The 21,501-nt window shown below is 45.8% G+C and overlaps 1 protein-coding gene across 1 annotated transcript in view; it reads left to right on the top strand.

Annotated features, from left to right (window-relative positions):
- The window catches only part of LOC147736694 (lectin-like), a 137,601-nt gene extending 116,702 nt beyond the window's left edge, over window positions 1-20,899 (top strand). The window contains exons 3-5 of the mRNA XM_086953810.1: window positions 19,283-19,423; window positions 20,387-20,498; window positions 20,808-20,899. Of these exons, the coding sequence (XP_086809936.1) occupies window positions 19,283-19,423; window positions 20,387-20,498; window positions 20,808-20,899 (345 nt within the window). The remainder of the gene's footprint in view (window positions 1-19,282; window positions 19,424-20,386; window positions 20,499-20,807) is intronic.
- The last annotated feature ends 602 nt before the right edge of the window (window positions 20,900-21,501 follow it).

The following is a 21,501-nucleotide window of genomic DNA, read 5'->3' as shown; positions in this document are numbered from 1 at the left end:
AGAATGCCACTCGCTGAAAAAGCACGTTAAGACCTCATCAGAAGTAGCAAGCACTATATAAATGCTAACCTTTTTCTCTCTAGCCCTCCACTATCCTTCTCAATCCAAATAACTGACTAACATGTCCACCACTCATATTAGTTTCAGATTTCACCATAGTAATTCACCACAAATCTGTTATGGATTCTGGAATAGCGTGCTACTCACCGAAAAAGCACTTCAACACCACTTCAGTGGTAGCAAAAGCTATTTAAATGCAATCCTTTTTTCCTCTTGTATCTTTCCACTATCCTTCTCAATTTAAATAACAGACTAACATGTCCACCACTCAAATTATTTTCTTTTTTCACTGTAATAACTCACCCCTAATCCTTTATGGGTTCTGGAGTAGTGTGATACTCACCAAAAAAGCGCTTCACCACCTCATCAGGGGTTGCAACTGCTATATAAATGCAAACCTTTTTCCCACTCATATCTCTACACTATCCTTCTTAAATCAAATAACTGACTTACATATCCACCACTCAAATTTCTTTCATGTTTCAGTATACTAATTCACCAATATTCCTCAATGGGTTGCAGAGTAGCTTGCAACTCTTCGAAAAAGTGATTTTACTCCTTTACAATGCAATTACGATACAATATAATTTGTCTGTAATTTTATCCTCTCCACTAAAAGACAAAAGTTAATTCCCACAAGTGTGATTCCCCAGCTGAAGGGAGGGAGTCTCCTGTGCTGCATTCTGTAGGTATCAGACATTCCGGCAGTTCATTGTGCGGGTGTCATTATTTTAAAAAATATGGCACAACTGCATGATACAGAAACATTCATCTTCCCCTTTGCCTAACCCCCTCACATGCTATTAATTGCTTAACTGAGCATGTATTCATTAGCTCCTAATGGCGAGGTCTGTAGGGTTACAACACCTTTGACCGATTGGCCGGCTGTCTGAGTCAAGCAAACACAAGGGGATGATGGACGGAGCGCTGAAACTTTTCAGACACTCACCCCCAGTCATAGATCTAGGTTGAATTCAACATTGTTCTTTAGCTCACTTCGCCACCCCGCTATCTGAGTTCCCCGAGGATTAAATGAAGTCCATTGCAGGTGTTGGTGAAGTAAAGTGCAGCTGCTTTGCTCTTTCAATGGAGGAATGTCCGTTCTTGCCACATTGATTTCTGATGCAGGCCTGCCTCATGACTCCTCCATCCTCTTCTCTTAAATAGACCATGTAGTGTAGAGAGAAAGACAGTTCTCTTTGCCCAGTCCTGCATCTCTAACAACGGCCAGCAACATGGGCTTCCAGGAATATTTGGTGACCTTGGCTGGGATTTTGAGAACTATTGTGACATCCTTCACACATGGCCTGTTTAAGGCTGACTAAGTGATATGCATCAAGGGATCACCGTATCAGTTCATATTTTGTTGATTCAGGCAGGTGTAAGTTAGGCTCAGTTCCGATTATTAAATTGAATGTGCTTAACACAGGAGCCACAAGATACTGTATGAAAATCTTTTGAATTTTTTGGCCCTGTCCATATCGTGCAGAGGTTTGGCCATGTCAATCTTCCAGGTATTCCAGAGAGGAGACCTGTAGTGATCCCCATGTTGCAGGAAAGCTCTGTACAACCATCTTATCAGTTTACTACTAGTCCCTATGATGTAGAGAACCTGGTAAACTTTATGTGGGAGAGGGCTGGGGCAGACATGAAATAGGGCATGTAATGACTGCTTAAGGTGTCCGTAAGAAAGGAATTGACGTGGGTGAAGATTCTACTCTGCAATAAGGGTTTGGAAATCTAGTAGCTCACTGTCATCAAACAAATCCACCAACTTTGAGAGGCCTTCACCATGTCACTGACGGAGTTGCCCTGAATGAAGCCATCCTGTGCGAGTGGGGAAGCCTAGCAAAGATGTTGGAGGAGCGAGAATTTCTTCATGTTAGTGAGTTTATGGGTTCTAGTAAGGCAAGAGGAAGCTGTGCGGGATAACCCCGGGTATGGTTGGGTGGAATGGTCAGTAGGAAATAATGTGTAGTGTGGTAAGCTCATCTTAACGTGTTTATGGGTAAACCCCATCTCATGCATGGGGCAGACAGACAGCCAGCAAGCCACCAAAGGAGCTGAGCAGCTCCATATCAGAATTCTAAGTCTGGAAGGCCTTATCCACCAGCAGTCCCAGGTAGCTTTAGAGTCGTAAGAGATACCTGGCGGCTCCCTGGTCCCCAAATCAGATGTAGGATTGTTGAAGTGTCTGAAGAAGGAACAAATGTTGAAGGTTCTCAAAATATTACAATAATTAGGGTAGCACCACCACCTTCACCAACGCCATATGGTTCATTACTGAAAGTGGAAGAGAATTTCAAAAAGCAAACTGATCTGGGTATTGGAAGGTGACCAATTCCCCGTTCAATGTGGAGTCTAATTGTACAGAGCCCGTATTTCCTACTTGCCAATCTCTGCTGGTTGATGCTGTTGTGGCCGAAGGAGATGCCCGGTTGCCGCCACTGTTTGTCGCTATCTGCCATCCGCCACCCGCCACAACAAGGAAACTACATCTCCCACTGTTCCTAGCGACGCGCACAATGCGCACCTCACTGCAGAGCACCAGGAGGCGCTGAAAAGGGGCCAGGGCTCCCGCAGCGCGGGACCAAACCAGGCAAAGCTTGGGCCAACTTTGGGCCCGTCCGTGGCCATCAGTGGCCGGAAGAGGCAGGGCAGGACCACCCCCTTGGCTGTCGCAATTAAAACATCAAAATACAAGCGGGTAAGACACACGCCAAATAAACTTTCCCAATACACATTGCAATATCATTTACCACTAACTGGCCTCCTTTGTGACTTTGTTGGTAATTGGTAAACGCTGTTCTGCGAACTGGACCTGTAAGATGAAAGGAACTGTGGACTGTGGATTGCCTTGTATTGCTATCTACACTAAACAGATATTGGGGATGGCACATTAAGGAGGGAGCAATATAAGGGCAGGGTTATAGTTTAGTGTCATAGAACCCCTCAAGTAGCAGGCATTACTAGGCAACAGTCCATTGGCGGACAATAATTGTAGTCCGGGCTGCGATTGTCCATCAGGGGCCGGAAGAGGCTGGACTGGGCCATCCTATTTGGTTTTAATTTCACAAGAATGGATCAACATTTGAACTTTAGCTTGTGCATCTTTTTTTAACTAGCTGGTAGTGTTTAGGTTTAGCTCCTTATGCATAAGTAGTAGCATTTTCCTGGAATTCTATCAATGCTCTTTAATTTGACGCTGCATGTTGTGGGGGTTTATTCCGGTTAGGAACCATGGGGAGGCGTAAGACTCAAGCGAGTCAAGAAGGGACTATAGTTGCATCGACGGCAACTGTTACAACTATGGATGCCTTCTTGTCAAGAGCTGCTTCAGTTATTGACAAGGAGACAAGGAGATTGAACAAGTGAACAGGCGTCTCTCTAGATCCCTCTCTAGTGGTTTATTCTCTCTTCTGGATGGGCCAAATAATCCGTCTAGGGAAACTGCCAGTGAAGTACTAAGTATACTTTCATCCCCTGCGCGGGGCAGCGGTTCTCGGGTCAACAAAGCTCTATCCCCTCTACCAGAATCACCGGAGGAGGTACCTTCGAGGACACTGTCTCCAGTTGTGACCATTGGGAATAGGAAGTGTGGTTCCTCTTCTCTTACATCAGGGAATGGTGGGATGGATGGCAATATTATCCATTTTCCCAGAGATGCCGACACATCGCAACCTACAGGGGTGGCTCTCACATCTAGTGGCAGCTTGAAAAGAAAATGTAAACCAATGGGGAGCCAAGCCAAAAAGACTAAACCTAACACGCCCCCTAAGCTGCCCCCAAAAATAAGGTACCCGTGTTGCCAGCATCTAACATGGTCAATTTGGCCATGCTGGAAGCCTTTAAATTTACCATGTGTAGTATGTTGGAGGATAAGCTGAGTTCGCTTGTGGCTAAGGTAAACCACATAGAGCAAATCTTAGCTGAACAACATAAGTCTTTGGAACCCACTCATCCTCCCCAACGTGTGGTCACGGAGTTGCCCAAGTTTAATACTGTGTCAGGCATGTTGCCTTTGTTAGGGGTAGCTGCAGATTCTCGATCTTCTAGTGGAGCCCAGTCCTGCGGCGCAATTGGGGACCAGGGGGGTTGGCTAATGGTATAAGTGATAGGCTCTCACCTAATGGGGTTTTACCAACAAATCACCAGGGCCAAGTTACTCTTAGTTTTAGGGAAAAGCTTGGGAGAGTCGCAGGGATATTCTACCAATGCCCCTCAGCATTTAGGGGTCATCAATCTTCCACCCCAATCAACACCACTGGTAGAAGTCCTGGGGTAATGCAGTGAGCTAAATAATGGTGATGGATTCAGCCCTGATCTCTTGACTGGGTAAGAGTGGTCTGCTTAATTCAGACACTCTGTTCATCACCACCCCCTTTTCTGAATCGTTTTTGGCCACTACAGGTGTGGCAGGGTATACTCAGACATGAGTCCCTTGCTCACTGCACCACCAGGATTCAAGCAAGCCGGGCCGACGACGGCTGAAATGCCAGAAACCGGTCCGCGGAAGCTTGTCTCCTTTCCAGTGAAGAATTGGCTTGGTAGTTTGGTCTGCGCTGTTCCCATGAGGCACGGGGTCAGACTAATTTGCATATAGCCAGGTTCTGAACTGGGGTGATGCAGTGAGCTAAATAACGGTGATGGATTCAGCCCTGATGTTAGGAATTATTCACCTTGACTTTTTCCCAGGTCCCTAAAACCAAACAGCTAGTTAAATTTTAGACGCTCCCTTAACTGAGAAAAGAGGCACGGCAGAACGTAGCCTTTGCTTGGCTTACTGTTCCGGTACCACGCCCCCTCTTCACTTCCTGGTTCCTGCCTCGAGGTCTCCGTGGCGTTCTTTGGATTTCTCCGAGACTCCGTGGACCCTTTCCCGCTTGTTTGCATTCATTCCCTGACCCTGCCTCAGCTGGATGGTCGTTTACTGTGTGAGCGTATCTTTGCCGAGCTTCGGCGTTTCTTGATTTCTTACGCGAGAGATTTATCGCGTCTGCCCTTACTTTTCTCACGCATTTAGCGGGCGTTACTTCGCTCGGTTCTTTTTCCTTGCTACTGTTGTATGATTGAGAATACCTAGCGAGTTATTTTGTTGTCTTATCCCTCCCGTGAGAGTGAGCGCTCCGCCCTTGCCTCCTTTGAGGGCCGGGTGTCTCTCCTCGTGTGTGTGTGTGCTGCTCCGCTGTTTCCGCCCACAACAGCCGGCCGGTGCTCCTCACATCCCCCATATTTTGTTTTCGTTTGTCGGGTGTGAATGTCCCTCGAGAGTTCTACTCCTCCTACCCCGATACTGATTATTCAGCCTACCTTTTTTGAACTCTTCGATAAAGCCTGCCTAATCTACAGTTGGGGTAAGCACACCTGCAGAATCACGCATGTCAATGTCTCCTGCATGCAGGTTAGTGAAGTAAGGATATATTATGTGTATTGCTTATTTTGTTTTCCAGCCTGGACATCCATCTACGACTCCTGCTGTACCCTGCATACCCCCTCGTATGAGGAGAGTGGTGGACACTCCTAGGGTAATTCCCTCATACTTTTAGGAGACAGTAGACAGGAGTGTGTATCTATTCGCATTCTTGCTCCTGTGTCCTGGAGGTGTAGGGATCCTTCTTCGCTCACGTGGAAACTTGGCTACTAACCTGACAGAAAGCCAAGCCCACGAAAAGTATTTCCCCTGAGCGAAGATGGAGCCTGACCCCTCGTTAAGTCCTCTAGACCTCCAGGCTCATTCAATAGAAGAAATTACTGCAGCCTTAGTAGCCCTTCAGTCAGAAGTGGGTAGATTAGGGGTCGAGAATCAAAGACTCTTAGCTGAAGTACATCAGTTAAGAACAGGCGAGCGAGACACAGGCACCATACCCAAGACCGGAAAAAACTACATACAACCCGCTAGGTTCACTTTACCTCCCCCTGAAACAGACCAAGGGGCCGGCGGCAATTCCCTCAGTTCACCTGTTCAAATCACGGTAAATACCCCTACTCCTGTTCCCCTAGCCATGCCTGAACGATTTACCGGGGATAGCAACAAATACAATGTATTCATGAATCAATGCCAACTTCACTTTTAGTGTAAGACTGCATCTTTTCCTGATGACTCAGCCAAGGTTACTTTCATAATTTCCTATCTTGCAGGGAATGCGGCAGAATGGGCAGTTCCCTTAGTCCAGAACAATGATCCAGCGCTATATGATTTAGATATCTTTAAAGAAAAGATGAGAAGCCTCTTTGCTAAACATTCATACATGCAAGCAAGTGATACAGAACTGCTCAATCTAAAGCAAGGCTCCAAAGATCTTTTATCATACATTACCAGTTTCAATCGTTTGGTGGCGGAAACGCAATGGCCAGATGACAAGCGAACTTCCTTGTTTTATCGTGGGTTGGGAGATGATTTAAAAGACTTACTCTCTCAAATAGTGAACCCCCCAGAATATTGTGCCTCTTTTATTGATCTAGTGGTCAAACTGGATCATCGCTTGCATGAAAGAAAAGGGGAAAGAACGCGAAATATTGTGCCTAGGTTTATTTTACCTGAGATTGAGAAACCAGTACAAAAAGATGTCCCTGAACCCATGCAAATCGGGGGCATACGCGGTCCTTTATCCACAGAGGAAAAAGACAAGCGGCGAAAATTAAACCTGTGCTTGTACTGTGGAAAGGGTGGCCATTATGCTAAAGACTGTCCAGTCCGTCCTAAGACACCCAGACTATCAGCCAGCAGTCTTTCTAGTTCGGAAAACTAGCAAGCTTGAGGAATAGAGAGGTCACTTCCTCAAGCTACATCCCTCATCAGATCTCTACCAACAAAATACACGCAGTCAAACATTTCACCTTACCCATTACACTCACTTACAGCGGAAAACAGCAATTCTCTATGTCTGTCCTCCTTGATTCAGGAGCAACGGGAAACTTCTTTGATATTAAACTTGCTAAACAGTTGGGACTGTCTTTTGTTGCGAAACCCCAGCCTGAATCCATATGGGCAGTAGATGGATCCGAGTTGTCTTCAGGGATGATCAGTTATCAAACTCCGCCTGTGATTATTGTGTTTAATAATGGGCATTCAGAAAGTCTTGTTTTTGATCTTATAGACGCTCCTAATTTTGGTGTTATTTTAGGAGTACCTTGGTTGCAAGTACACGATCCCGTTATAGACTGGGTTAAAAGAACAGTTACCTTGATGTCCCCGTATTGTAAAGCCCAGTGTTATTTAGAAGCCCGAGAACCTGAACTTCCCTTATACTGCGCTGTCCAAACAGGACAAGATCTGAAAGTACCTGAGCAATATGCAGACTTTGAAGAGGTTTTCAGTGAACAAGAATCTACTAAATTACCTCCTCACAGGAGTTACGACTGCAGAATTGACTTAATTCCCGGCGCAGATTTGCCCTGGAGTCGGATTTATGCTTTAACACCCGCAGAAAATGACTATCTAAAAAACTATTTGGACGACATGCTATCGAAAGGTTTTATCCGACATTCTACTTCCCCCGTGTCTTCTCCTTTGTTTTTTATAGATAAAAGGGAAGGCGGACTCAGGGCATGTCTCAATTATAGAGCCTTGAATAAGATTACAATAAAAAACAAGTACCCTCTGCCTCTGATACCAGTCCTTTTGGAACAGATAAAAGGAGAAAAAATCTTTACTAAGATAGATCTCAGAGGTGCTTACCATTTAATACGCGTTAAACAGGGCGATGAATGGAAGACTGCATTCCGCACCAACTATGGGCTCTATGAGTATTGTGTAATGCCATTCGGTCTGTGCAAAGGCACCAGCTGCGTTCCAGTACTTTATCAATGACATCTTGCGTGAATATATCGACATCTTTGTGATCGTCTATATAGACGATATCCTTATATTCTCGCAGAACGAGAAAGACCACGTGGAACATGTACGAAAGATCCTTACCAAGTTAAAAGAAAATCAGTTGTTCGCCAAATTGGACAAGAGTATGTTTCACACTACTGAAGTAGATTTCTTGGGCTTTACTATCAAACCTACTGGCCTGCAGATGGATCCCAAGAAGATTGAGGCCTTGGTGAACTGGAAAAGTCCTACTTCTGTGAAGGAAATACAATCGTTCCTAGGATTTGCTAATTTTTATCGGCGGTTTATTGATCACTTCTATGATACTATAGCACCAATAACCAGACTCCTGAAAAAAGGAGTACCCTTTCAATGGTCGAATGAAGCAGAGAGAGCCTTTTGTGACTTAAAAACCCAGTTCACTTCTGCGCCTATCCTTCATCACGCCGATAAAAGTCAACCTTTTTTTGTAGAGGCAGATGCTTCTCAGTACGCGGTGGGAGGCATACTTTCACAGAGAGACCCTGAGACAGGACACATGCACCCTATAGCGTATTTCTCCAAAACCCTATTACCAGCAGAGAGAAATTACACTATAGGTGAGAGAGAATTGTTAGCGATTAAATTGTCCATCCAGGAGTGGAGGCATCATTTACTAGGATCCCCACATGTTGTCACCATATATTCGGACCACAATAATCTTCAGTTTTTTAAATCAGCTAGAGCTCTCACTCCCAGGCAAATGCGGTGGTTATTATTCTTTAGTGAATATGACTTTATAATCACCTATCGCCCAGGGACACAGCAAGGAAAAGCTGATGCCTTGTCAAGGCTGGGTCATGACCAATATGTGGAACAAGAACAACCCAGTCCTATAATACCTGAAAACAAAATACTGGGTGTGGGGGAAAAAGAGCAGGACCTTCTTGAACAAATCAAACATCTTCTCTTAGATTTATCACAGGAAGACTGGTTGAAGGATCCACTACACACCATTAGAGAAGGATTATTCTATCATGACAACAAGTTCTTTGTCCCTGCTTCAGAGTTGAGACTGACAATCATAGAATGGTGTCATAGTAGCACCTTGGCTGGTCATCCAGGCATTAGAAAAACCCATGACTTATGTAACAGGTGGTTTTGGTGGGAATCCATCTTCAAAGATGTTACAGCATGTGTACAAGCTTGTGCCACTTACGCTCGCCATAAGGCATCGCATTGTGCTCCCACAGGGCTCTTAAAAAACATAGCCATTCCCCCTCATCCCTGGCGATTAGCATGGATTTTATGACGGATTTGCCCTCCTGTCAAGGTTTTTCCTCGATCTATGTGGTTGTTGATTTACTGTCCAAAATGGGACATTTCATACCTCTGAAGCTAGTGCCTTCCTCCAAAGAACTAGCATCAGTTTTTCTGAGAGACATTGTCAAGTTACATGGTTTACCCACGGTCATCATCTCAGACCGAGGTCCACAGTTCGTCTCAAAGTTCTGGAGGGGGTTGTGTTCTATGCTGGGGATAGACCACCGATTATCCACTGCTTATCACCCCCAAACTGATGGGCAAACAGAAAGGACCAATCAAACCCTAGAACAATTTTTGAGGTGCTTATTGACTTCCCTTCCATCCACCTGGGTCCAAGCCTTACCTTTGGCCGAATTTGCCTGCAATAATTCTATCCATTCCGCTACACATACCTCCCCTTTTTTCTTTGTGCAGGCACAACACCCTAGGATGATCCCTATTACCATCCCTCCCAAGGACTCCTCTGTACCTTCCCTTGACGAACACCATGCCCAAATCAGGCTAGTATGGGAAACAGCAAAGACAGAGTTAAGTAAGGCTAAAGAAGCGATGAAAAAATGGATAAACACCGGAGGCCCGAACCCATGTACACAATAGGAGAGAAAGTGTGGTTGTCCACCAGAAATCTAAAGATGGAAGGATTGAAAAAGCTCCAGCCCAGGTTCATAGGTCCCTTCCCCATTGAAAAAGTCATATCCCCTGTTACCCTGAAGTTGCAACTTCCCCCTTGCATGAACATACATCCTGTTTTCCACAGCTCCTTGGTAAAGAAATATATTCCATCTATTGTTCCTGATATCCCTCCTCCACGATACAAATTGATGGAGAAGCGGAATACGAAGTGAGAAAGATTCTAGATTCCCGGAAAACAAGAGGCAAACTCCAGTACCTCATCGATTGGGTAGGATACCCCCAGAGGATAGGTCATGGGAACCTGCAGAAAACATACATGCAGCGAGATTGATTCAACAATTCCACAGACTTCATCCTGCTAAGCCTGGTCCTCTGAAGAGGCCTTTGAGGAGGGGTACTGTTAGGAATTAATCACCTTGACATGCAAGATTACTGAGCTGTGGTCTTTTTCCCAGGTCCCTAAAACCAAACAGCTAGTTACATTTTAGACGCTCCCTTAACTGAGAAAAGAGGCACGGCAGAACGTAGCCTTTGCTTGGCTTACTGTTCCGGTACCACGCCCCCTCTTCACTTCCTGGTTCCTGCCTCGAGGTCTCCGTGCCGTTCTTTGGATTTCTCCGAGACTCCGTGGACCCTTTCCCGCTTTGTTGCATTCATTCCCTGACCCTGCCTCAGATGGATGGTCGTTTACTGTGTGAGCGTATCTTTGCCGAGCTTCGGCGTTTCTTGATTTCTTACGCGAGAGATTTATCGCGTCTGCCCTTACTTTTCTCACGCATTTAGCGGGCGTTACTTCGCTCGGTTCTTTTTCCTTGCTACTGTTGTATGATTGAGAATACCTGGCGAGTTATTTTGTTGTCTTATCCCTCCTGTGAGAGTGAGTGCTCCGCCCTTGCCTCCTTTGAGGGCCGGGTGTCTCTCCTCGTGTGTGTGTGTGCTGCTCCGCTGTTTCCGCCCACAACAGCCGGCCGGTGCTCCTCACGTCCCCCATATTTTGTTTTCGTTTGTCGGGTGTGAATGTCCCTCGAGAGTTCTACTCCTCCTACCCCAATACTGATTATTAAGCCTACCTTTTTTGAACTCTTCGATAAAGCCTGCCTAATCTACAGTTGGGGTAAGCACACCTGCAGAATCACGCCTGTCAATGTCTCCTGCATGCAGGTTAGTGAAGTAAGGATATATTATGTGTATTGCTTATTTTGTTTTCTAGCCTGGACATCCATCTACGACTCCTGCTGTACCCTGCATACCCCCTCGTATGAGGAGAGTGGTGGACACTCCTAGGGTAATTCCCTCATACTTTTAGGAGACAGTAGACAGGAGTGTGTATCTATTCGCATTCTTGCTCCTGTGTCCTGGAGGTGTAGGGATCCTTCTTCGCTCCCGTGGAAACTTGGTTACTAACCTGACACCTGATCTCTTGACTGGGTAAGAGTGGTCTGCTTAATTTAGACACTCTGTTCATCACCACCCCCTTTTCTGAATCGTTTTTGGTCACTACAGGTGTGGCAGGGTATACTCAGACATGAGTCCCTTGCTCACTGCACCACCAGCAGTCAAGCAAGCTGGGCAGACGACATCTGAAATGCCAGAAACCGGTCCCGGGAAGCTTGTCTCCTTTCCAGTGAAGAATTGGCTTGGTAGTTTGGTCTGCCCTGTTCCCATGAGGCACAGGGTCAGACTAATTTGCCTATAGCCAGGTTCTGAACTGGGGTGATGCAGTGAGCTAAATAATGGTGATGGATTCAGCCCTGATCTCTTGACTGGGTAAGAGTGGGCTGCTTAATTCAGACACTCTGTTCATCACCACCCCCTTTTCTGAATCGTTTTTGGCCACTACAGGTGTGGCAGGGTATACTCAGACATGAGTCCCTTGCTCACTGCACCACCAGGATTCAAGCAAGCCGGGCCGACGACGGCTGAAATGCCAGAAACCGGTCCCCGGAAGCTTGTCTCCTTTCCAGTGAAGAATTGGCTTGGTAGTTCGGTCTGCCCTGTTCCCATGAGGCACGGGGTCAGACTAATTTGCATATAGCCAAGTTCTGAACTGGGGTGATGCAGTGAGCTAAATAACGGTGATGGATTCAGCCCTGATCTCTTGACTGGGTAAGAGTGGTCTGCTTAATTCAGACACTCTGTTCATCACCACCCCTTTTTCTGAATCAAGTTTAATACTGTGTCAGGCATGTTGCCTTTGTTAGGGGTAGCTGCAGATTCTCGATCTTCTAGTGGAGTCCAGTCCTGCGGCACAATTGGAGACCAGGGGGGTTGGCTGATGGTATAAGTGATAGGCTGGCACCTAATGGGGTTTTACCAACAAATCACCAGGGCCAAGTCACTCTTAGTTTAGGGAAAAGCTCAGGAGAGTCGCAGGGATATTCTACCAATGCCCCTCAGCATTTAGCGGTCATCAATCTTCCACCCCAATCAACACCACTGGTAGTAGTCCTGGGGAATGTCCCTCCACTTTCACAAGGCTACCAGGAGGACTTCACCCAACTTAAGAATAAGGTTACTCATTGGTTGTCAAATAACACCTCTGTGGGCCCAATGGTGGAACGTAATATTATCATGACACGCTGTGTGGGCTGGATAGGAAACATGAGGAAATCCGGAGGGGGTGATTGTATCATTGTGAATTTCAATAGTTCATTTGTTGTGGAGAAAATCTTTCAGGAAGTTTATTCTGAATCGAGTGGATTCTGGTATCCAGATCCTGCCCTTGGGTTTTTTCTGCAAGTCTGACCACTTAAGGTGCCACAATTTATAATTGCCCAGTAATAAGTGGCCTCAGGGGGTAGCCATCTTTATTCTTTGGGAGATGCCCATTTTCTCTGGGCATTATCGTACCCCACAGTTACAGTTATCAAGTAGATTCACTGCACTTTCAAGGCTGGACGAGTGCGATTGACTGCACAAGAGTTCAGAGCCCGAAGGAGACTTAGTCCATCAACAGGAGTCCCCCTGTTCTCTCACCTGTAGTGTCACGCCCTGTAACACGGTGCTGCCTGAGTTGCCCAGGCCGCAGCAGCATGGGCTGTCTCCAGTAGTACCACAAGGGTAGTTCACCAAATTAGACGCCTATAATGTCCTTTCATGGAACATTGCAGGGATGGCGGGGAATTTTCAGGACCCCTCCTGGGTGCAGTTCATCAGGCAATTTTCTGTGATTTGCCTTCAGGAGACTTGGCTGGTGAACTGTAACCTATTTTTGGAGGGATATAAAGCTTTTTTCATCCCTGCTTCCCCGTCAGTTTGTGGCAGAGCCGGGGGTGGTTTGGTCATATTTACAGCATTGGCCGTGAATTGTAGGGTCCAGCAACTCCCCTCTGCTTATAGTGATCTTAAAGTTATTGTTTTAAGGCGAGGAAAAGAGAGCATGGGTATCATTAATTTTTACAATGTGAACGGGTGGTGTAAGTTTGCCCAGTTGAGCTGCCTCATTAGTAAGCATGAGCGAATTTTGCGGATCTCGCGTTCGCGAATTTTGCGGATTTGCGGATTCGCAATCCGCAAAATCCGCGAATTCCCGCGAATTTGCGGATTTTTTTTTTTTTTTGTGTTCGCCCGTGTTTCTGCCAGTTCGCGAGGGTTTTGTACACTTTCGCAAATTGCGAACTTACCTGTCGGGTCGCAAGTTTCGCGAACTTGTTGTTTCTACGTGTCCAGCCTGTTTGGGACACTCTTCTTCATCACTGCCACTTTCTGTCACCACTGCCACTCTCTGACTACTCATGCCACCCTCTGGCCCACCCATGCCACCCTCTGTTTCATCACCACACCCTCTGGTTGTCCAGTGTACATTATTTTCGGCAAAGCAAATCACACCTTCCCTGCCTCAAGTGACCTGAATTAATTTGGGGCTGATTAATGTGTCACAGAATATTTTTTTAGCTGGCACCTGCTTCCTTAGTGCGCCCTGATTAGTGATCTTTTGCACTTGCTAAGTGCTTTCATTGTTGCAAAATTAGTTACAACACCTGCCCTGCCCCAACTGACAATAATGAATTAGGGGCTGATTAATGGATTTTAACTTCCAGCCTGGCTCCTGCTTGTCTCCCTTAGCTGTAATTCAGGACCTTTGTGGCATATGTGTAACTATTCTGAAGTTCAGAGCAGGGTCACATAATAGTTTCAACTGGCAACTGAACTCTGGAGGGGCCCCTCAGGAAGCACTACAGGAAATGGCTACTAATGATGAGCCTGAACTTTTGAACCTGGTAAGTAGTTACTTTCAGTTTTGCTAAAATCGTATTTCTGCAATTTTGCACTTATTCGCGGGACGCGAACTCACGCGAACTCACGCGAACAGTGCGAGCAGTGCGAGCAAAATCCGCTGCTCGCGGATTTGCGGATTTTGCGGGAGATTCGCAAATCTCGCGGATTGCGGATTTCCCGAAAATCCGCAAAATCCGCGAGCGGAACGGATTTTCCGCCCACACCTACTCATTAGGCAGTCCTGTGGCTCTGTTGCATATAGACTCATGGTAGCGGGGGACTTTAACCGCATGCGCGCTAGTGGAATTCCGCTCGCACGCTGGGTTTTTTAAAAATGCACTTTACATGACGAGCTGGGCTCGTCATCAGCGTGCGAGGAGGCTACGCCATGACGAGCCCAGCTCGTCATCAGCATCGAAGGGGTTAATGTTCACCCTTGTTGTGACCCCAAAATCACCGGTATGAGAGAGCTGGGATGCGCTAGGATGCAGGGATTTCATTTTGAAAATTCTGCTCATGGGGATGACCTTAACACCTTGCTTTATGAATATGACTTGATTCCATCCATGTCTTTTTTTGCCCCCCCTTAGTAAACAGTCCGTCCCGTCCTTTAAAGGACGTAGTGGCGGGTCTTTTATAGATCATATTTTGTTCTCAGCTGGGCTTCAGTCCAACCTCCGGGGGTTTAAAATTGTGGATAGTGCATTCAGTGATCATAATCCCATTTGTGAGTGTTTGGGAGGTGGTTTGCTGACAAGTCATGCCAGGGTGATAGTGCCCGGTACACTGAGACCTACGGATGGAATGCGCTGCCTAAAGTGGTGTATGTATGTATGTATGTATAGGCATTTATATAGCGCACTACTTACCCGGAGGGTCCCAAGGCGCTTCGACCGCTGCGAAACCCTTCCTGGCTTCCCTGAGAGATGGTCCCTTAATGGGTATCTCCAGGGTGAGACCAGGCATCCCCGGCGGTCTGGTGGGGCCGTTAGTGAAGATGAGGCAAGCTAATGCCCAGAGTTGCCGAGTGTGATCGCTGATCAGAGTGGGCACCGAGGCGAGAGAATTATCGAGTCCGCTGACCCTGGTCCAGAAACCTGCCGCGCCGGGAATCGAACCCTGGTCCCGGGCCGTCCTCTGCTCTCGGGTCTGCCGCCTCAAACCAGTGAGCCACACTACTTCACTTCACAAGTAGTTCTGGATTGTTTCTATGGTAAGGTGCAAGAGTCATGTGCATCTAAAATAGAATCCTGTGTGTCTCCTGGATCCCTTCCCGAGGGTGTCCTCAAGGCCTTTGAAGGTATTGTTTGTAAGATAGGGGCATTGTTAAGTGCTCCCTTAATAGTACCGGGCCTGTGATCCTAAATGGTTTTATCATCTATGCTCCAAAGCCGCTAGAGATTTAAAGGAAACATTAAAAGCTACCCCAGGAGATCAATCTCGGATTTGTGCCCTTCGTCTCAAGTATAAACGGGCACTGGCCACTCATTAGGATGAATTAAAGGAAGCAATGTGGTGAGAATTACTGAAGCCAAGTACATTAGGGAGTAGCTCTAGGTTTTGGGGTATTATTAATCGTCCTTTATTTGAGAAGGATGGGGCCAAAGACATAGGCACTAACATAACTGAAGATGAATGGGTGTCTGATTTTAGTTCTATCTTTAAGAGTGCTATAGTTCAACAACAAGCCCTAACCAGAGTTCAAACTAATGTAGTGGTAACGTTTGTGCAGAAAGAGGTGGAAAAAGGTATCTCAGGGGTGTCCTGTAATAATGCACCAGGTCCGGATGGTATTCCGCCAGATCTTTTTAAATCAAACCCACCTTTTTGGGCTCTGGTTCTGGTGGCCCTGCTTAATGCGGCAGCCGCGGTCGGCTGTCCTGAGTTTTGGGGCACCTCAACAATTGTACCGGTTTTCAAGAAGCACTTTATGTTAAAGATTGATCTCCCTTATTGAATCCGTGGTCAAGGTTGTGGGCGGGGTTTTATTGAATAGATTAGCCTCCTGGGCGAAAGAGAACAAGATAGTTTCTGACCTACAATATGGATTCCGTCCAGGGCATTCCACTTTAGCCCAATGCCTTCATCTATATATTATCCTGGGGAAGTACACAGTCACCCGTCAGGGTACAATCTACGTCATGGATCGTTTCCCCACTTCTGACTGTGTGATTCAGGGGAAATTGTGGCAGTACCTGATGGAACATGGGGGTGGAGGATGCCTTCCATGGTTGACTTCCTGGGGGATCTGCATAGGGACACTAAGGCTAACATCAGATTTGCCCAGGATCTTCGGCCCTCTAGGGATTTTGAAATTGAAAGGGGAGTACGACAGGGATGTATTTTGGCCGCGTTCCTATTTAATTTATATATCAACGACCTGGATAAGATCTTGATAGAAACAGGGGCTAATTTCCCACAAGTGGGGTGATGAGGACTGCCCGACCTGCTTTATGCCGACGATGTGGTCCTCACTGCTAGGATGGCAAGGGGTCTTCAGACACTGCTAAACTCCTTTGGGAGCTTCCTGGCTGATCATGACCTATCTATAAAAAATTCCAAATCCTATAATATGCAGGTCGGTTTACGTCCAAAGAAGCAGTATCCCTTTAAAGTGAATGGTGGGAAAGTGCCTTGGATCACGACATTTTCATACTGGGTGTATTACTAGATGACCACCTGAACTAGGGGGTCCTTATTCAGAGAAAAAAGGGGGAGGTTATAAGGGCAAACACAGCTATCTTCAACTTTGCTGCAAAGATGGGTAAGTGCCCTATTGCGACAATGTTGAAAATATACCAGGTCAAAAGTGGTGCCATCGCCTATGATAGTGAATTATGGGGCTACGCAGCATTAGATGGTCTACAGGTGGAGGAGAACACCTTTTTAAAGCAGCTCCTTGGGGTCCTTAGAGGAACCTCAAATTTAGTGGCACATGAAGAAATAGGGTTACCATTTATTTGTGATAATTTGGCCATGCGTCTGTTGTTGTTTTGGCTCAACTGCTAGTTAAATAAAGACCTAGTTCTCATCCACCAGATATTGAGAGACGTTTTGGGCCTTGATCACATAGTTCGCATTCCATCGTTAAAATATATAAAGTGTTGTTTTGTGGAGCTGGGGGGACTGGACCTTTTTTCAAAGCCTGATCTTATTACCGTAGCGGACGTGGAATTTGTAAAGAAGACTTTTATCTCTCTTAAAAAACTTGGTAGAGATGGGGTAGAATTGTGTAAACATAGTGTCCGCAAATTTGTAATGCTTAAAACTACTCCATCTACTGGGCCATATCTTATGTGGCCTTTGTCAACCCATGAGCAATTTTCATTGACCAGGTTTCGTATCGATCATTTTCACTTTTCACTTGCTGTACCTATGGGAAGCTGTAAAGGTCAGGTGTTAGCATCCTGAGGCTGCGACGGAGTGTCTCCTCAGGATTTGCTGCACTTTATGTTTTTTTGTAACTTCTATGAATTTCCCCACAGATTTTTTAAAAACCGCTTTTAAAAGAGTTGAATTTTACCCAGGTCCGCCCAGCTCTTTTTTATTTACAAATGCTGAATCCAGAATGTATCCCATTTTTAGTAGGTTTTGGAAAATCTTCGTTGAGGTCTAGAAATTGCATGGAGAACTAACAAACCCCTAAATTGAAGTTGCCATCCCATCAATTATCATCTATGTAGTTGTATGCCTGGTTACTGGCTGCCCACTTTTCCCCATTCTACCTTTTTAATATTGACTCCGATGTACATATACTTCTTTGTTTTAATTGGATTGATTATCAATGCTCAATTGTTATGAAATGTATGTCTTTTAAAAAAAACAATTTATTGGAGTTGCGTAACTTTTATGGTTTTATCTTAAAACTGAATAAAGTATTTTTAATGAATGAATGTATAGAATGGATAAAATGCTGCCGTATGTTAAAGAAACATTTCCTACAATGTGCAATCTTTATCATGTTTTTATATTTTGCTTCTGTAATTTACATGATAAATATTTGTAAGATTCTGCATGTACGGCGGCCCGTAAGGATGAGCCAGATCACTGGTTTGGCCTCAGCTTGACTGCAGAGCCATTTTAAGACATGGGTAGAGTAGATGACTGCCCAGCACAACCTTCCAAGAGTTCTGGCCCCTGCTCATCCCTCATGAAGCACACTCAGCAGCTTGTTGCACTAGCAGAGTTTCCCGGGGGAGGGTGCTGCTTGCTCAACCCTTGACAGTGCCTCTTCTGTTTCTCTTTTCTCTGCTGAGACAAATCCCCAGGTACCCAATACTTTCCGATACTCATGGCGGGTCCCTCTAGTCTGAATTTAGGATTTGTCACACCTTGTTTTTCTCTTCTTTATGCCTCCAGTTCTTAGCCAGAATCCTTTGGAACAGTTACTCTGGATATTCCATCTGACTCGATTTCATCTTGCTCTTTAGTTCTATTTGTCTGATAGTTTGGGCTCCCAGTTCTGAGCTAAATGTGGAATCCCGGATGCATGCTCGAATGCTTTGAGAAAACAGACAAGTTTTAGGTACCTCATATCCTGACATTAGGTGTGAGACTGTCGACCACACCATCTGCTCAGCCTCATGTATTTTCTTTAGATTTAACAGTGACTGGAAGTTGAGGTGAGGCAGATGTTTTTGTTCAACTTGTCTAAATTAGCAGATCGTCACTTACCTTAATGTTTCCCAAACTGTTGGCCATAGGTTTTAAAATATTTAGAAACATAATTAAAGTTTACAATTTTGCTGTTGTTTTCTCCAAGAAAGTTTGGGTAATTCTGAATAGTGGTATGTACTTCACACCATACTCTTGGTCAAAAATGTACTATTGACCAAGGATATAATGTACCACCTAAATTTAGCATACCCAGAGGCATACTGACCACTGGTAAAATAGTGTGGTAGGGCTTCTCCTTCAATGTGTCTGTAAAACTGCGCTTTTGTCCTGAATTGTTGTCCGGAATTTCGACCCTTTGTCCTGAAGTTTTTTAGAGTTCTGTTCAGAATTTGCCCACATGTGTTTTGGTCACCCTAGTGTAGACACACAGGGTCCTCTTCTTACATGGGGCAGAGTGTTTGTGCCTTTAAACCATGATTGTGGAATCAACACTAGCCCCATTAGGAGTGTTCAAGGAGAGTCCTGAGACATTGCACAATAAAGCACAGGAATCTAGTGACTAGTTCTGGAATGTGGCCTTTACATACCCTCTAATGCTCAGTCAACACTCACCCCGTCCTCTTTGAATTACAGGTGTACTGCCAACGCCTCGCCGCAGGATCACATCTGGCATCTGTACACGGTAAAGAGGACATTGAGTACCTGAAGAACTTAGTCTTCCTACAAATGCGCTTTCATCGTGGCTACTGGTTGGGGGCATCAGACCTTTACAAGGTAAGCTAGTGTGCACCAATACATGGTCTTAAATGGATGCCTGGGGCAAAAACTACAAATGGGGCAGGGATTAGGGAGTTCGAGGTAGAAACATGATGCAGAAAAGGAAAGTTTCCCAACCACTTCTCACCTTCTTCCTTAACAAATTCAAATGTGACATGATCGCTTAGAGTCAGGTCAGGCGGACTAGCTATCTGTAGTGCATTGAGTGCAGTGGCACCCAGGTCTAGAGGCCTTAGGAGCCAATAAGACCTCAAATATCGTTCTCTTTTCCTACCCTACAATTAAGAGGTCCCAATTGTCTTGCCCGTACAAGGCCCATGGCAGGCAAACTGCCACACCTTTGAGCCTGTTGCAAAAATGGGTGTAAAAATCCTGGCCACACAATGTCCATCGGAATTGTGCAAGTGATTTTATAGCAATGGCAGCCTGCACCCGTCAGTGGAAGTGGGGTGAGCTGAGCCCCAACAAGAGGAGGGAGGGAAGGCGACTGTACCCCATCAGTGCAAGTGCGATAAGCTGAACACCAACCAGAGAAAGGGTGGTGAGGCTACACCCAATCAATGCAAGTGAGGTGAGCTGAAGCCCCACAAGAAGCAGGGCAGCTACACCAATTAGGTGAGCTGAGGCCCAACAAGTGGTGGGGGGCTGTACCCCATCAATGCAAGTAGGGTGAGCTGATTTTCACAGTAATGTCCCCCGCATTGACTTAACAATACCCACAAAGCTCCATTGAGTTGCAAATCTTAGATCCCCACTCTTGGGGTAAACACTGGTGGCCAAACACATCTTTTCAGAAGCTGAACCGGCCTCTCAGGGGTCATATGGTCAAATGGACTCTGGGCAGAGGGTCCAGATGCTGCGATACTGGATTATGTTAATCTTCTTTATAGCCCACGAATGAGGTGAGCCGTGGGGCCAGAAGTTATAGCTCCATGACAGCAAAGGCTCTCTTTCTTCCAGAAAAAGCTCTTTATGTGGACGGATGGAAGTCCCTGGGACTTCAAGAGCTGGCATCCGGAAGAGCCCTTCAGCTCAGGGGGATGGGAACACTGTATATCCGGCAACTATAAAGGTAGGTATTTGCATTCAACATTCAAAGGCCCTTTCCTGTAAGTCTTTTATTTGTTTTCACACAAGCAGTTCTCCCCCATATTGTGAATATATTTATCCTTTAATTTAAAATATTCAATGACAATTGTTGAACTTGACCCATATTCAAATAAGCATTTTCAAATTTGACTGCAGTTCCTCTTTCTTTCACTATGTGGCAGAGTTTCTGGAAGTAGGTGTAAGTTACTCTTGATTTACTACTGAACTGATCATTATATGTTTGGCAGGAGTACAATCCAGAGACTAAATGTTTTTGCTTCTTCTCTCGTAGGCCCAGGACTCTGGGGGCTCGTGAAGTGTGAAAACACTCTCACCTTCATCTGTGAAGCCCCCAACCCTCCTCAGGACAAGCCCTTATGTTAGAAGGGAGTGTAAAGATGTGGAGCAACCAATGGCATCCGTTCTGAAGAGATGGAAGCACAGAAACCAGGGATAGGGAGGGAGGAACCCTCAGGGCCTTGGTCTTGAATGGCACTAAACATAAAAATAAATACGGCGTTTTATTCACCCATGATGTGTGTTTTAAACTCCCACAGCTCAATAACAATCTTTACCTTCCACATCCCTGGCCACAAAATGTGGATGTCTTTAATTCTCCCACCATACATGGTGCTCGCGAAAAGATCTGCAGGTGCCACTGTAGGCATAAGAGTGACACTGTGGCAGCTGGGGTGTGAGTGTTCCTTTGAAGCCCAGTGAACACCCAATAACTCTAGAATGGGCGCCGCCTGCTGACTGGGCACTAAGACACAATCCTTACTTGGGTTGAGTGATCCCTTCAGATCCAATGGCTCTGGGGCACCTGCTGCATGGTTGATGTTTGCCCCTGTGAGGTGAGCAGAGGACCCCTGGGTGCAAGACCCAGGATGTGACTAGGGTGCATTACCTGGTGACAGGATCTCCACATCTGACCAAACCACCACCTTGGCTTTCCTTCCTTCTTCCAAGGCCTACTGATTTCATAT

The sequence above is a fragment of the Lissotriton vulgaris genome, chromosome 1_2 (assembly GCF_964263255.1).
Source record: "Lissotriton vulgaris chromosome 1_2, aLisVul1.2, whole genome shotgun sequence".
Classification (NCBI taxonomy): Eukaryota; Metazoa; Chordata; class Amphibia; order Caudata; family Salamandridae; genus Lissotriton; species Lissotriton vulgaris.
The sequence above is the reverse complement of the archived record's forward strand: the minus strand, read 5'-3'. Positions and strand labels throughout refer to the sequence as shown.